At 41.4% G+C, this 14,689-nt stretch overlaps 1 protein-coding gene across 3 annotated transcripts in view; it reads left to right on the top strand.

Moving 5' to 3' along the window:
* The window catches only part of agbl4 (AGBL carboxypeptidase 4), a 449,873-nt gene that overhangs the window by 156,366 nt on the left and 278,818 nt on the right, over positions 1-14,689 (top strand). For all 3 annotated transcript variants that reach the window (XM_028588571.1, XM_028588573.1, XM_028588572.1), the window contains one exon: positions 7,596-7,720. In XM_028588571.1, the coding sequence (XP_028444372.1) occupies positions 7,596-7,720 (125 nt within the window). The remainder of the gene's footprint in view (positions 1-7,595; positions 7,721-14,689) is intronic.

Genomic DNA, 14,689 nt, shown 5'->3' with positions numbered 1-14,689 from the left:
CACCGTTTTAGGCTTGAGAAACAGATGAAAATAAAGATTTCAATTCCTCATGGTTCACTCTCCAATACTAATGCAGAGTGTCTGACAGTAACATGTCCAGAGCTGTGGGGCTAAAGCACTGTCTGGATGAGATTGATAATACAATTAAGCTAGTCCCAGTATGAATGCATCACTATGACCCATTACTACACCAACCGCTTCAGATGGAGCATACCGGTCTAGCTCTAGGGCCTTTTGGACGGAAAAAATACAATTATAAAAGGCTAGCTAGAAAATGTGTTCTCTTTAGAATGTGCAGGCAGGCCTGTACATCATCAGATATGTGTGGGCTGCCTGCATATCTCACTGCTGTCCCCGGGCCCAGCTTTCTTAATCTATATTGAAACGAGGAGCTCACTGGAGCATAGCTGGACTCATAACAATATGATTTTCCCCCTTATTGTCCCCTCTTATTGTTTGCTCTTACCCTGGTTTTGTTGTATATGAAGATTATTTTCACAACAATTTTCCATATAATGTTTACAAATACACAATTACTCATTGTGCGTATGTGTGCGTGGCTGTATAACATATCAGACAAGATTGTTTTAGATATTACATTCAAATGAAAATGCAGCTTTATATTCAGACATTATTGTGGACAGGAGAGTATCCAGTCAGGGCCATGGTTTTTAAAGGGAACATGTTCTTAGTAAAGTGTGAGGCAGACATTTAACGGATTCAAAACTTTGTTTAAATAGTAATGTTTTGTTTTGTTGCTGAGGTGTTTCTCTGAGAGCCTCGCTGCTTGTTCCAGGGGATGGGTGTAATTGCTGGTGGGAGTTTTAAATACTTGCACTTAGAGATGTTCCGATACCGATACCAGTATCGGCTCCGATACTGCCTAAAACGCTGGTATCGGTATTGGGAAGTACTGGAGTTTATGCACTGATCCGATACCACGTAATAAAGCCCTAAAGAAAATCTACATTAAAGTAGTTTATTTATGTTCTTTTTCTGTTATAACAGACTGTCAAACTGGAGAATAAAAGAAAGTTCATGGGGCATTCATTGTTTGTTCATGTTTCACAAAGAGTTTAACCTGAGACAGACCGACAACAAAGATAGAAATCATATCACATCCATACAGGGATAGTAGTATACAGCTGTTAAAACATAATGAACTATATGACACTCTGGTATCGGATCGGTACTCGTTATCGGCCGATACGCAAGTTCAGGTATCGGTATCGGTAAGCAAAAAAGTGGTATCGGGCCATCTCTACTTGCACTATGCGTGTTTCTTTGTTGGCACTGATCTTTAGTTACAGTTACTGTGCTGCAGTATACATCACCTCTCTGTTTCATGTTGAACTTGCATTAATGTTAGCTTAGCCCCATTTAGGACTGCGTCATTAACTTCATGGCCAAACGGAGCTTGCAACTCTGCCAAAGAATCTCCACAGCCCAGACGTCCTACAACCTACTAGAATTGGCTAAGACTGCTGAAGACTCATATTAGCTTCTGTTGAACCTTTGAATGTCCCCAATTTTTTTTATACAACATAAATGCAATGCGGAGATATCTCATTGAGCCAAGTATTGGACAGGAAAAAATGTCAAGCGAATTTTAAGTGAACTTTTAAAATGTCACAAAAAAAGAAAATGCAAATTAGAAGCGTTTCCATCAACTTGTTTAGAGCGAATAAACTAGACTACGCAAAGCATAGTTTCGTCACAAGTTGACGTTACGCATAGTTGTAGATTGCAAACCGGCTTGCTAAATTAAAGAGTTTAGGTTTATGAAGCTACCTTGCTGGCTGTAGCTTCACATTTACTGTACAGACAGGAGAGTGGTATACATCTTATCTAACTCTGCAATAAGCATATTTTTATTTCAAACTTTTCCTGACTATTCCTTTAAAATGGACTTCTGAAGCCATCCTTTAAACTGTTTTAAAAGATAGACTGCAGTTTAGTATACCTGTTAGGTAGTTAGATTGGGGAACCTTGGAGGTGACCTCTTTAATCTTGCCTGCAGATGAAGTGATAAGGCATCAGGGGAGAAGGCAGGCTTTAAGAAGTCATGAAGCAGGAGATTGATGTTGCCTCTGTGACAACTCGCCTTTAGACGAGGGGGAGAGAGAGAGAGAGACGGTGAGAGAGAGGCACAGAAAAACCAGACGTTTAGCTGCAGGTCTAAACTGAGACCCCTCCACTATGGCTGCCACTCGCTGCTGCTGGCTGGAATCAATTCTATCTTTATCAGTCCCCCTCTTCTGTGTCCAGGAATCCTGCTCATACCGCAGAGCAGCCGGGGGGAAAACTGATGTGTTTTCCAATAATAAAATGGAACACAGCAAAAAATAAGTTTAAAAGGTGTCTGGCTGGTCTCCCTCAGCAGTACAGCTCTCTTTTAATCTTGTGTCTGGTGTTTAAACACAGTTGTGGTCAGTCAAAAGAGATTGAATGTCACATATCAGGCGTGTGTATGTGTTGATTGTGTATCTATGGTAGGGGTTGTTAATTTTGATAAAGCAAAACTAATTTCTCTAAGAAACATGAATTCTTACACCGAAGATATTTCATGTATTTTTCCTACACATTATGAAGAATTTATGTGATCAAACTTGTGTGTGAAAAAAATGCAAGATTTAGGACATGACAGCTGGCACATCTGCTAAGTAGGAAGCACTGTAACCACGCAGTCCATTTCATTTTGAAACAACTGCCTATTACCATTCTAATGGCTGGTTGTGTGAGTGAGTTCCACCTCAGGCCTGAGGCAGGCAGGCCTGCTGCTGCTGTACGATGATCCATCTGCATGGCAGAAACCATCCATCCAGTGCATAGCTACAGGCTGCAGGCCGGCCCATTGTGTGGGCTGAGTACTGTGACTGCTCCCTCTTGTACCTCCATAATGGGATTACATTAGCCAGGTTCTTCTGCTCTCTCTCCAGCTCTCTCTATCACCCTCATACACATACACATACACAAATAAACACGCACGCACGCATGCACAGAGTCTGTGAGCCCATGTGTGAATGACTGACTGTCCACATGGCCACCTCATGTCTGCACCCCGTTTACCTGTGTAATGAAGCAGGTTTCATAGCCATTTTACAGACACTTTTGTTTTCAGCACAAACATATCGTGCTATGTGATTTCCACTTTTCTTTCTTTTCTTTTTCTTTTGCCATTTTTTTCTCATTTGTTTTCATGGCCGTGTGTGAGCGAGAAAGAGAGGAAGACTCAGAGAAAGACAGACAAAGATAGAGAGAGACAGAGGGTTTTGTTCAGGGTTTTCCTCAAGGAGAGGCTGTCATGTGTAAAATCTTGTTCAGAACCAGCAATTGTGTTTTGTTGGGCTGCACCAGCAGGGCTAAGCTGTTCGTTGAAAACCAATTTGTTAATGTCTAAACGCTGCACTAGTTTTCCCTCAAGGACAAAGATTGATATTCAACATAACCTGCCAAGACACCACTGAAGAAGAATATGGAGAGTGATGATACTCAAGAGGAATTATGCAAGAGATCTCAAGGACTAGAAATTGTCTTTTTTCCTCTTTCTCATCTTCTCTCCGTCTGTAGTACATTAGCTTCATTTACACTAACACAGTATGTCTGTTCCATAAAGAACGAAAAATTATTCTTGACAAATCTGGTGTACTGTGCATTGCTTTTCAACATCATACAGACTAAACATAACTTATCTTTGTTTTATCTAGTTTATCTTTAATGCTTTCAGAGGGCATTTCAGAAAAATCAATTGGCCGTTTATATTAGTTAAATACTAAATGATATGGGATTGATTAAAAGGGTCAGGCTAACAGCCTACCAAAGCGTTTGAATCAGGAGGTAGCCACCATAAAATTAAAAAGGGGATCAATGGCGTGTCATATCCCTGCTGCTCCGCAGGCTGAACATGTAATTCTAACGTAGAGGCTGCAGCCATCTCTCACGTCAGGCCTTCCAGCATCAGGCTCAATAACCCAGCCGCCCATGGCTGCTGTCTATCGCTACCCATGCTACAGTATTCACCAGCAGAAGCAGATCGAACTATGAGTTTGGTCTCTATCTTTAAAGTCATCTGCAGACGTTTGACCACTAACTTTGGTACCATGATTGTGTGTGTATTAGTTTATGTGGTTTTCATCAATGAGAGGTACATAGGTTGTTGTGTAGGTATCGAATTAGGAATTTTTAAAAATAATTTGCAGAGTTTAAAGGAGAAGGTTTGTGTACCATCAGAAGCTTGCTTTGAATCCTGCCCTTTTCATGTGAGTAGGGTGTGTGGGTCTTTTGCTAATGTAGCTCAGCTTTGCTAACATGCTGACAGATCTCAACAGATGTGTGGTATAGGGACCTCCATACAGCTGTTTTAATTTTGTATTTATTATTAGCAGTTTCTTTGCTGATGGTTGTGCACATCAGTAATCACTTTCTCAGTTTGTGCAACCACAGGCTCACAAGGAGCCTCTACTAGTCTTTTGTTCCACTTTACTCAAAGTGTTGTGGATGAATATTGTGAGGTGACAAAGGTACAACAGTTTACTGGCCTCATTTACACCCAATACATTCTTAATTGTGTGAATAATACTAAGTACTTTGCACCCAGCTAGCAGCATTTTTTTTGTGCTTTCCTTTTGTAATTACTGTTATGTTTTGTAAAATCTTTCCATCATACATACTGTAATGATAGCGAAACCCCTGATTTGTGTGAAAAAAGAAATTAAATTATCATCAGTTTTTGTTTCTGTTTTGTCTCTGACAGCATTTGTCACAACTTGTCAAACTGACTTAACAGCATACAGTAGTGTCCCCTCATAGTGCGACTGCAATGTGTCCAATCGGAGAGAAAAATTGATCAGCATCACTTTCAGTTTTTTTTTTCTAGCTGACTGTGTAGTGAAGTTCTATAATGATGCAGAGATCCACAAATCAACGTATTGATTCATGGGAATGGTTTAAAAGCATCTACTGACTTCAGATCTAAAAAAAAATAATAATAATACCTCCATATAAATAAGTAAAGTGCCCTCAGAGAGTGGTTGTGTTTTCATTATTGACTATTAAGACTCTGATAGAAGAGGTGACCTTTGAGGCCAATATCAACTTGGTCTAAAAGGCTGTATTTGTCAGTGTCAGCTCTGTGAATAGCTGTGATGTCGGTATGAGAGATGATCGATTTGATGACACATCTGTGTGGAACAGGTGCTGCTCTGCTGTCTATCTCCTCTCTTTGTCCGTGCTTGTTAGCTGCAGCTGGGTCTGGTTCAACCCTCTGCCTGCTCTTGGCTTTATCTGCTTTCAATGGCTCGAGATTGCATTGCCAACCAGCCAAAATGCTAGTCCCTGCCTGCCTGCTACTTCTTTTTTATTTTTCATTTATTTATTATTTTTTGGGCTTTTCCGCCTTTAATTTTTGACAGGAAAGCTAGGTTTGAAAGGGGAGAGAGAGAGAGAGGGGTAAGACATGCAGGAAATTGTCACAGGTCGGTTTCGAACCCTGGACCTCTGCGTCGAGGCATACACCTCTCAGTACACGTGCGCCTGCTCTACCACTGAACCAACCCGGCCACTTGCCTGCTACTTCTTAACTAGCCAGCCACCGTGCAAAACAAACTAGGGCTGGACTGTAATTAAGCCATCGAACCAATCATCCTTCTCTTTGTGATGATATCGCAACAGCCATCGAACCAATCATCCTTCTCTTTGTGATGATATCGCAACATACAGTAGTAATCATATAAAAAGATGGCACGTCACTGTTGTCATGGCTAAATTGAGGATGAGTTGTGACATAAATACTTTAGAACATATCATTTTTGTAAATCATATTTATTCTCTATAACACAAAAAAAAGGAGTTTAACATACTTTAAAATCACCTTGTGATTTTGAATACTCTGGTAAGGTGAAAACAATATATAGACAATGTTGTGAGAGTTATCACTGATGTCAGTTTTGTGCTAGGTGGTAAATACAAGTTGTATTGGAAGACATGCATCAGTAACATACTTATTTTATGTTTCTACGTAGATCTCTAGAGTGGCTACATTGTGTCCAAAACTGACAGGAGAGAGCTTATTCGAGCATGTACTTTCTGACATACAGGGACATGCACACATGTACAGACAGAAAAGGCAGACATGATGAAGTCTTCGTCAGCACATCATTTATCAACAGATAGACTTCTTGCCTCTCTCTCCCTCCCTCGGACACCTCTCTGACTGTTGTTTTTATTGTCTGTATAACCTGATTTTCTTATGTTGTATTATACTTCTTGCGGTTATATATTTCAGCATAGCTCAGTCTCTCCCTTAATAGTTAGAGTAGCGGAGAGATTTTTTTTCAGGCACCAGTGTGCTGGAATGAGACGCCACTTACTATTAGTGCTAGCTGCGGAAGCTGTTGGTAGATGGGCTTCATGTGAATACGGATCGTCAGCTTATTGTTACACAAAAACCCTCCAATTTCTATCTTGCTGCTTGTCTTTTACTGTTGCATGCTTTGTTAAATATAGCATTTTAAACTGAAATACTGCTCTTGTTTATATTTTTATATTCCGAGCGCCTTGTAGTTTTCTGCAGTCCTGTATAAACTAATGATAGCACTTCTGTGGGTAGCTTCAGTGGAGCAGAGCAAAGTGTGTGTTGCAAGCTGACTAGTGGATTAGCTCTGTCCGATGGCAGAAGGAGAGAGATCTACTTTGACAGTGTGGTAGTTAGCCCATCTGTCTATAATCAGCTGTGTCTGTGTGTGCGTACTGCTCCCTGATGTAGAGTTGTGAGGGACGTTGAGCCTTGGAGTTTACCCAACTTGCCAGCGAACGCAACTCTTGGAACAGCTGCCTGGACTTGACTGGTCTCATGTATTGGGTTAAGCACAGCATGCAGGGAAAATAAGCTGTCAATTCATCACTTTTCTGTGCAGTTCCGACAAGAAGGCTAACACGCTCTCCTCACTTTTTCCCCAATCTTTTTTCTACAATCATTCATTTACGCATCCACCGCGAGAGTCTCCACTACATGTGTCCACATATGAATCAGAAGATACAGACAAGGCCTATATTTAGAATGCTTGTCGTGTAATCATCTGCTACCCAGTCATCTTATAGACAGCTATGAGAACTGGAAGCGGGAAAATAGTTCCCATCGGATTAATTATACTTCCCCTGATCATCTGGATCTTTTTGCTGTGGATAGTATATTGTGTGTCAGATATGGATGACTGGATCAACCCTGTCTGCTGGTCTTTCTGCGCCTCATACTTTCTGCTCTCTGTGGGCATTGTCTTGGTTTGAAAGACTTACCAATGTTCTAAAATGTGCAGATACTGTAGATTAAACCAGGCAGGAGACCACCATGACAGTTAAGCACTTTTGGTAGAATTGTCCATTTAACACATCTCTCTTTGAAAGCAGATCCTCAATTTGATGTAAGGCTGTGTTGTGTTTTTATAGCATCATTTTGTCTTGTGATTGCCCGTCTGTCTGTAATGTTTTGAGTCCATTGATTGTGAATTTTAAGAAATAAAGAGGGAATTTGGGATTCTGTGTAGTGGACTGCTCACTTCTGCTTAATGCTAATGTAAGCTGTTTCACTGTCTCTGCAGGGAACCTTGGCCGTGTTGACTACATCAGTGAGTTTGAGTTTGACCTCTTCATCCGGCCTGACACCTGCAACCCCCGCTTCAGAGTCTGGTTTAACTTCACAGTGGAGAATGTCCGGGAGACACAGGTCAGCATGCCGTGGTCTTGTTACCATTGATCATAAAAAAGGGTTTCTCTCCCAATTCCATTCTATCTACCATAACACACGCACACAGGCTTCTACTATATGGGTGCTATATTGGCGGGGTGTACATTTTGTCCCCACTGGGGATAAAAATAATTCAGCAGAGGCAGGGATATGCTCAATGGTGTTTTAAGCCCCCAACTCCGACTTCAAGGCAGCGCTGCGACCGTTGACTTCAAGGCACCTAACCCTAAACTTAACCCTAACTATTTCCTAATCCTTGTGCCTTCCAGGCAGTGCTTGTTCTTTGATTATAACTTTGCAGGACAAGAAGAAGGTAAAACAATATTGGCCTTTAAGTTTGACTGCTGTTATGCAATCTGTGCTCATACAAGCTTTTCAGGCTTAGATATAAGGAAAACACTCACAACAAAAAAATTTGTTTAGAGAGAGGCATTGTGAAGATAGGGAGTAAGATAGAAAAGGGGGGAAAAAGAGACAAGCGAGAAAAAAGCAAATAGACAGCGATAGAGAAAAAAAAAAAGGCAAGGATGAATCCGCACAGCATGCTGTTGCTGCTGTCTTCCTGTAGAGTGTCCATCCCAGCCTATCTGAGGCTATCAGGCCTATCAGCCCATCTCCCTGCAGTGCTGTAGTCAGCACTAATCACATTTTATGGCTCTGAGATGAATGGGAGGCCTCGGCTTGGAGCCGGATCGATCCCAGGGCCAGATAGACCAGCACCAGCAGTCTGCTGCCTGGGCCAACAGGATATTTGCTGTTGTGGCAAAATGACAGAGAAAGTGTGAGAGAGAAACAGAGAGAAAAGTGAGTGGGGAGTAATACGACACAATAAACGACAAAAGATTGATATCACATACTGTATATGATTACACTATGTACAGTGGCACATGCGAGAGCAAGCTTACAGGTGAACAAACATTTTCATTACACACAACCACGCTCTCTCTCTATAGGTCCCCTCACAAGCTTCTTTCATAGAAATCTGTTTCTTATCTGTCCAATTTCCTTCTTCAAAGAGGCCTTGTGTGAATTTAATCTACTCCAGTAGAAGGTGTTGTGGTTAAGCGCTGCCTGTGCATTTTGCGAAGGGGTGTGTGTGTGTGTGTGTGTGTGTGTGTGTGTGTGTGTGTGTGTGTGTGTGTGTGTGTGTGTGTGTGTGTGTGTGTGTGTGTGTGTGTGTGCGCGCGCGTGTGTGTGTGCGCGCGCGCGTGTGTGTGCGCGCGCGTGTGCGTGGATGCGTGTGCACAGAAGCTGTGATTAGATTGGGTCTGTGTGCCTACAATCGTCAGCATTCACATAAATCTTTGGTTTACATCCTAATAGCTGTGGTATTGTTATTATTTGAAACAAAAAAATTAACAGAGAAATTAAACAGACAAAGAATAATAACATGAGTAAATAAACCAACTAAGTGTAGCTATGTGGGGAGAGGCTGTGCTATAGAGATATCAGTGAGTTCCAGGGGAAAACTGGGCTGTTCGAGTGTTTCATCCAGCTAAGCCTTGCTAACTCTCAGCCTGAGCCAGGGGAATGGGGAACAGTAAAAGCCCGTGATATTGGAAGTGAGATGGCCATTTTGAAGGAATGTAAGCTGGTGAAACAGATTTGGTCCGCCTCAATCAGCTTAGCAGCTTTGTGGAAATTGGCTTCACCGTAGCACCGGTTATGATGGATGGCTGGATGAATGAATGTGTCTTTTTTTGTATGTCCTTTCTTTTTTCTGTGTTTCGAACTACTCACTTACCTCAAAAAGCTCAGACCAATTCTGGTTACGTTGGTTGCAATGACCGGGACCATTTGACTCTATTTGAGGTTCTGCTCGGTTTGGCATAGTTTGGCAAAAAATACTTTGGTCTGAGTCTCTACTGGGCCACAGAGAGACAAACATGTGATGGCATAGTGCAATTTTGGTGTCTATTTTGGCGGGAAAGTGCACCCATCCGACATTTATGTTACCCTTTTAATAACTTAATAACTGGTAACTCCTCATCTGGCACCATCATCAGGTCAAAACTTAATTGTGATGTTTATGACCAAATACCTGCAAAACATTTCCATCTAGCTGTGCTCTGTGTGTACTGCTAACTAGCAAATGTTAGCTTCCTAACATGCTATACTAAAATGGTGAACATAGTATACATGTTAGCATGCTGACATTAGCATTTAGCTAAAAACACCACTGTGCTAAAGTAGAGCCTCAAGGGCTCGACATTAAGGCTTGTCCGCTTGTCCGGGACAAGTGGATTTTTTGTAGGACAAGTGGAAGAGAAATTTACTTGCCCCACTGGACAAGTTAAAACTCAAACAAAACAAAATGCCACTCATTTCGTCAATGTTACAGAATTGAAACAAATACATATTTTACCCCACAATCCCGGGCAGCAGGTCGGCGGGCCGCTAACGTTAGACCCAGCCCGCTGTTCAGCGCATTCTCCGAAAGCGAAGCAGCATGAAAGCACGGCAAGCTAGCCGGTGTTAGCTTGCTAACTCCACCTTAACATTACCTCCTTGCCACATCGTTCACAGAAAACAAGCTGAAAACAGAAGTCACTCGTGGCGATAGCAATGTGCTTTGTGTGGATGAAGCATTATATACGTTATTATGTGCCACTCATTCCGTTTATTTTACAGACTTTACTTTACCGATTTGAAACAAATGCATTAACTAACGTTAGACCCAGCAGCAGCGGGAGAGCGGACCGCTGACGTTAGACCCAGCCCACTGTTCAGCTCCTTCTCTGTAAGCGATACAGCATAAAAGCACCGCGGAACCAGCAAGCCAGGCAGCCGGTGTTAGTTAGCTAACGTTAGCATGCTAACTACGCTTTAACGTTACCCCGTCCCCACATCGTTCACAGAAAACGAGCCGAATAAAGCTGTCACTCGTGGCGATAGAAGTGTGCTTTGTGCGGATGAAGCATGAAGTTAATTTGACTCTTGACGGCTGGCTCTCTGCCTCGTAACGTTACTAGCTGCTCCGCTACTCGTTTGTAGCGGATTAAATATCAGGTAATAATCAACTGTAAAGTAGCTACACCTTTTTAAAGGATCCCTTGGTAGGTGAAATTGTAGAAAGAAAAAAAAAAAAAAAAACGCTGACACCAACATTTAGTGGCAAAATCCATTGTTATGTCTACAAAATTATTTTAGATATAGTATAAGTTCAAGTCACCACTACCTCTGGTCAAAATATTGAATTAGTATCTCAATATATTGACTCAGTATCTCAGAATATAAACAAAGAATATCAAAGTAATGAGAAATTATAAAATATTGACTTAATCTCAATATATTGGCTTAGTATCGTAATATTGACTTAATAACTCAACATATTGGTTCAGTATCTCAATATATTGACTTAGTAACTCAGAATATTTCAATATATTGACATAGTAACTTAGAATATTGACTAGGAATCTGAAAGTAATGAGAAACTTTAAAATATTCACTTAGAATCTCAATATATTAACTTCTGCACACCGGCGTGCAAAGTATAACTTTGTATTATGAGTCTGGAGATCCTTTTTTCTTGTTGAAGGGGAAATCTATTCTTGGGACACATTTGTTTCTACTGTTAAAACTGAATTGTATTAATGTTGATAGTGTTTGGATGCTTTCAATGGTTTCTTCAAATTCTGCATTAGCAAAACACAAAAGAAAATTATAAAATGATGAATCTTTACCCGGACAAGTGACTTTTGTTCATGGACAAGTGAAACGTAAATGTACTTGTCCGAAGGACAAGTGCCTCAAAAAGTTAATGTCAAGCCCTGGCCTCACTGAGATGCTAGTGTGGCTATAGACTTAGTCTTGTTACTTGATCAATTACAAACAATTAGTCGTCACAACTGTTATTGACTAATTTATTAATTGACAAGACATTTTAGCACTACATAACAAATGTTTCTTAGTATTTTCTGTTGTTTCCCAGTTCTATGGAGGGAGGGGTGTGACTCTAGAGCTTGTTTGGCATAAATGTTTGGATTGACTTTGGGCTTGATTCTAAATACATCAGATATCTGAGAATGGCATTGTTGACTTGCTTTTCATCAGTAATTTGCACTTCATTCAACTTATTAGAAAACAACTTAAAAACTTAAAACACGCCGACTTATTGGGAATTTAGCTTATTCACCATAACCCCCAGAGTAAGACAAGTCGATACATACCCTTCTCATCTCCGTGCGTGCTGTAACGCTGTCTGACGGCTCCAGCATTAGCTTAGCCTAGCACAGATCCTGCAGGTAACTGGTTCCAACTAGCCTACTGCTCCAAATTGTGACAAAAGTGACAAAATAACGCCAACATGTTCCTATTTACATGTTGTGATTTTATAGTCTGGCGTGTACAAAAAACAACGTAATATGAGACACAGCCATCTTCTAACAGTAAACAAACCGGGAACTATATTCTCAGACAGGCTTGCTGTGAGCATATCACTCCGCCCAAGTACTATATTCTTTCGCCTGAAAATATAGTTCCCGGTTTGTTTACAGTTAGAAGACGGCTGTGTCTCATGTTACGTTGTTTTTTGTACACGCTGTGACTCTATAAATCACAACATGTAAATAGGAACATGTTGGCGTTATTTTGTCACTTATTCGGAGCAGTAGGATTGCTGGAACCATTCACCTGCATGTTCTGTGCTGGCCTGATGCCGCTGGAGCCGTCAGACAGCCTTACAGCACGCACGGAGATGAGAAGGGTATGTATCGACTTGTCTAACTCTGGGGGTTACGGTGAATAAGCTAAATTCCCAATAAGTGTTCCTTTAAGACAGGGGGCAACACGTAATGAGGAGGTAGGAAAAGTAAGGAATGATAATACAGTTACAGTAGCGATGAAAATGAGTCGTTTGTTTATAGTGGTTTGATATATGGAGTCTTATTTAACAATAAGCTTCAGTCATATTTGTGTGTGATTTTTTTATTATCGCTGTATCTCATTTTATTATTATTGTAGCTGATTTTATTACCAATATAGCTGCTTATCTTGCCCTTTGGAAACATAAATACATTATCTGGTCTATCTGTCTTGGTCATCCTACAAAGATAGAATTGATGTAAACAAACCTGAATTCTCCAAGCATGTTTAGCCATTGTTGACTTACTAACTCACATTCTGTGCTACACAATGTATGTTGGAGCAGACGGCAAAGACTCTGAAGATGTTTCCCTTCAGTGTATTTATAAGTTACACTTAAACTTAAGTTATATCATAAGCCATCCAGCTGCTGCTATTTCATTTCTTCTTCTGCCTATTTATGACCAGAAACCAGTAGTTGAGTTGATATGCCGTTCCATTCTGCTGTAGGGGTGTGCTTGATGTCAGGCTCCGTGAAGGGCATGGCTGTGAGCTTTTATCATAGGAGCCTTCAGGGAGCCATTCATAGAAGACAGGCAGTAAAACCTTGCGCCGAGCGCCTCCAACTCCTCCAGCTCTTCCAACTGCTGCAGGGGTGATTTGTAAGCCTCACTTGTCCAGGGAAAAGCACAGTGCAGGGCGGTTACTCTCCATAATCAGGAAAGAGGACGAACTGGAGCAGAAAAGGCCATGTGTTACCTCTAATCCCTAAAGAGACATCATCACTTTACTGTTTCAGACAATGCTCACCTATTTAAATTCATTATCAACGATGTTACGTCATTTGTCGAGAAGAAAAGTCGGATGGAACATAAAGTTAAACATTAAATAGGATGTTAAAACGGAGCCATTATGGATCACGTCTTGGTGACGCTAATCAACCAGTCCTCTTTTTATGCAGCTGCTGTTTTTCCCAGACTGTGATTGGGCTAGTTTTATAAATGAGTACAATATTCTATCTGATATCACACGTCATAATGCCTAATTGGGTTTAAAAGGCCTTCAAACATCCTCTGTACAAAGTGTCATTTTCTAAATGTGTAATTTACTTATCAGTTTGAAAGATACATCATTAATATGCTGATGTCTTGTGCAAAAGCAGAGAAAAAAAGAATAAAGTAAAGGAGAGTGAGCGAGAGACAGAGAGCAGCGCAAGAGCAGGGTAATGGATGTAGTGCACATTGATTTTTCCCCCCATAGAGAAGAGACAGAAGCAGGAAGAGAAGTTATAGGAGAAGGAGGAGGAGTGGTGTATTTACGAGAAATGACATGTACGCAATGCATTTCCCTCCCATCCTAAATAGAGCACGTTGGCAGCACTGCTGGGAAGTCAGCTGCTGGTCTGGGTGTGTAACATCAATGCCAGCCTGCATAATAGAGGTTCTTATCTGAGCTCACTGCTTCAACAGCTCCTGGACAATGTTCTGGTGTAGAAGGCCATGTCTGTGCGGATCAACACATTGAACTTCACTCCCAGAAGTGTTTAGGGACACTCCACTTCCCACCCTCCCTTGTCTATTAACCTCTGTTTCATCCCTTTTTTCCTCCATGCTCCGTGCTTGCATCTCTCCACCATCATGTGTTGTGATGTCCTTCAGCAGTGACAGAGGGAGAAGAGGACAGGCGGGTCTCTAGCGAGCACCATTGAATGAACGTGGGCTAATCATGGCTGGCATGGCGTGCACTGCAGACAGCTGTTCGGTAGCGGGTTCTTGTGGCAGGACCACTGTGGGTCTGCCCATGGGAGGCCTTGCTGGATATATAGCTTTAGGTTTAGGATTAGACTCCTGCACGTTTATCAGGTCTACCCATACTGTCAACAAAATAAACAAGGTAGGGGCTCATGCACACTCACAAAGATGCACGCTATCAAACTCACACACAAAAAAACACTTACATGCTTGTCAACAGGTCTGCTTGTCTTCTTTCCCTGTCTGTTTTAGACTCAGGCTGGCCATGTAATTTTTTAGTCCTTTGCATTGCCTTTTCTTCCCCTTCTGCCTCTGCAGCATATGGCATAAGGTAGATATGCATGTGTCCTGTGCTTGTGGTCTTCTTCTTCTTTGGAAGTTCATTTTTTAAGCT

Source organism: Perca flavescens, chromosome 9 (assembly GCF_004354835.1).
Source record: "Perca flavescens isolate YP-PL-M2 chromosome 9, PFLA_1.0, whole genome shotgun sequence".
Lineage (NCBI taxonomy): Eukaryota > Metazoa > Chordata > Actinopteri > Perciformes > Percidae > Perca > Perca flavescens.
This window is presented reverse-complemented; position numbering and strand designations above follow the sequence as displayed.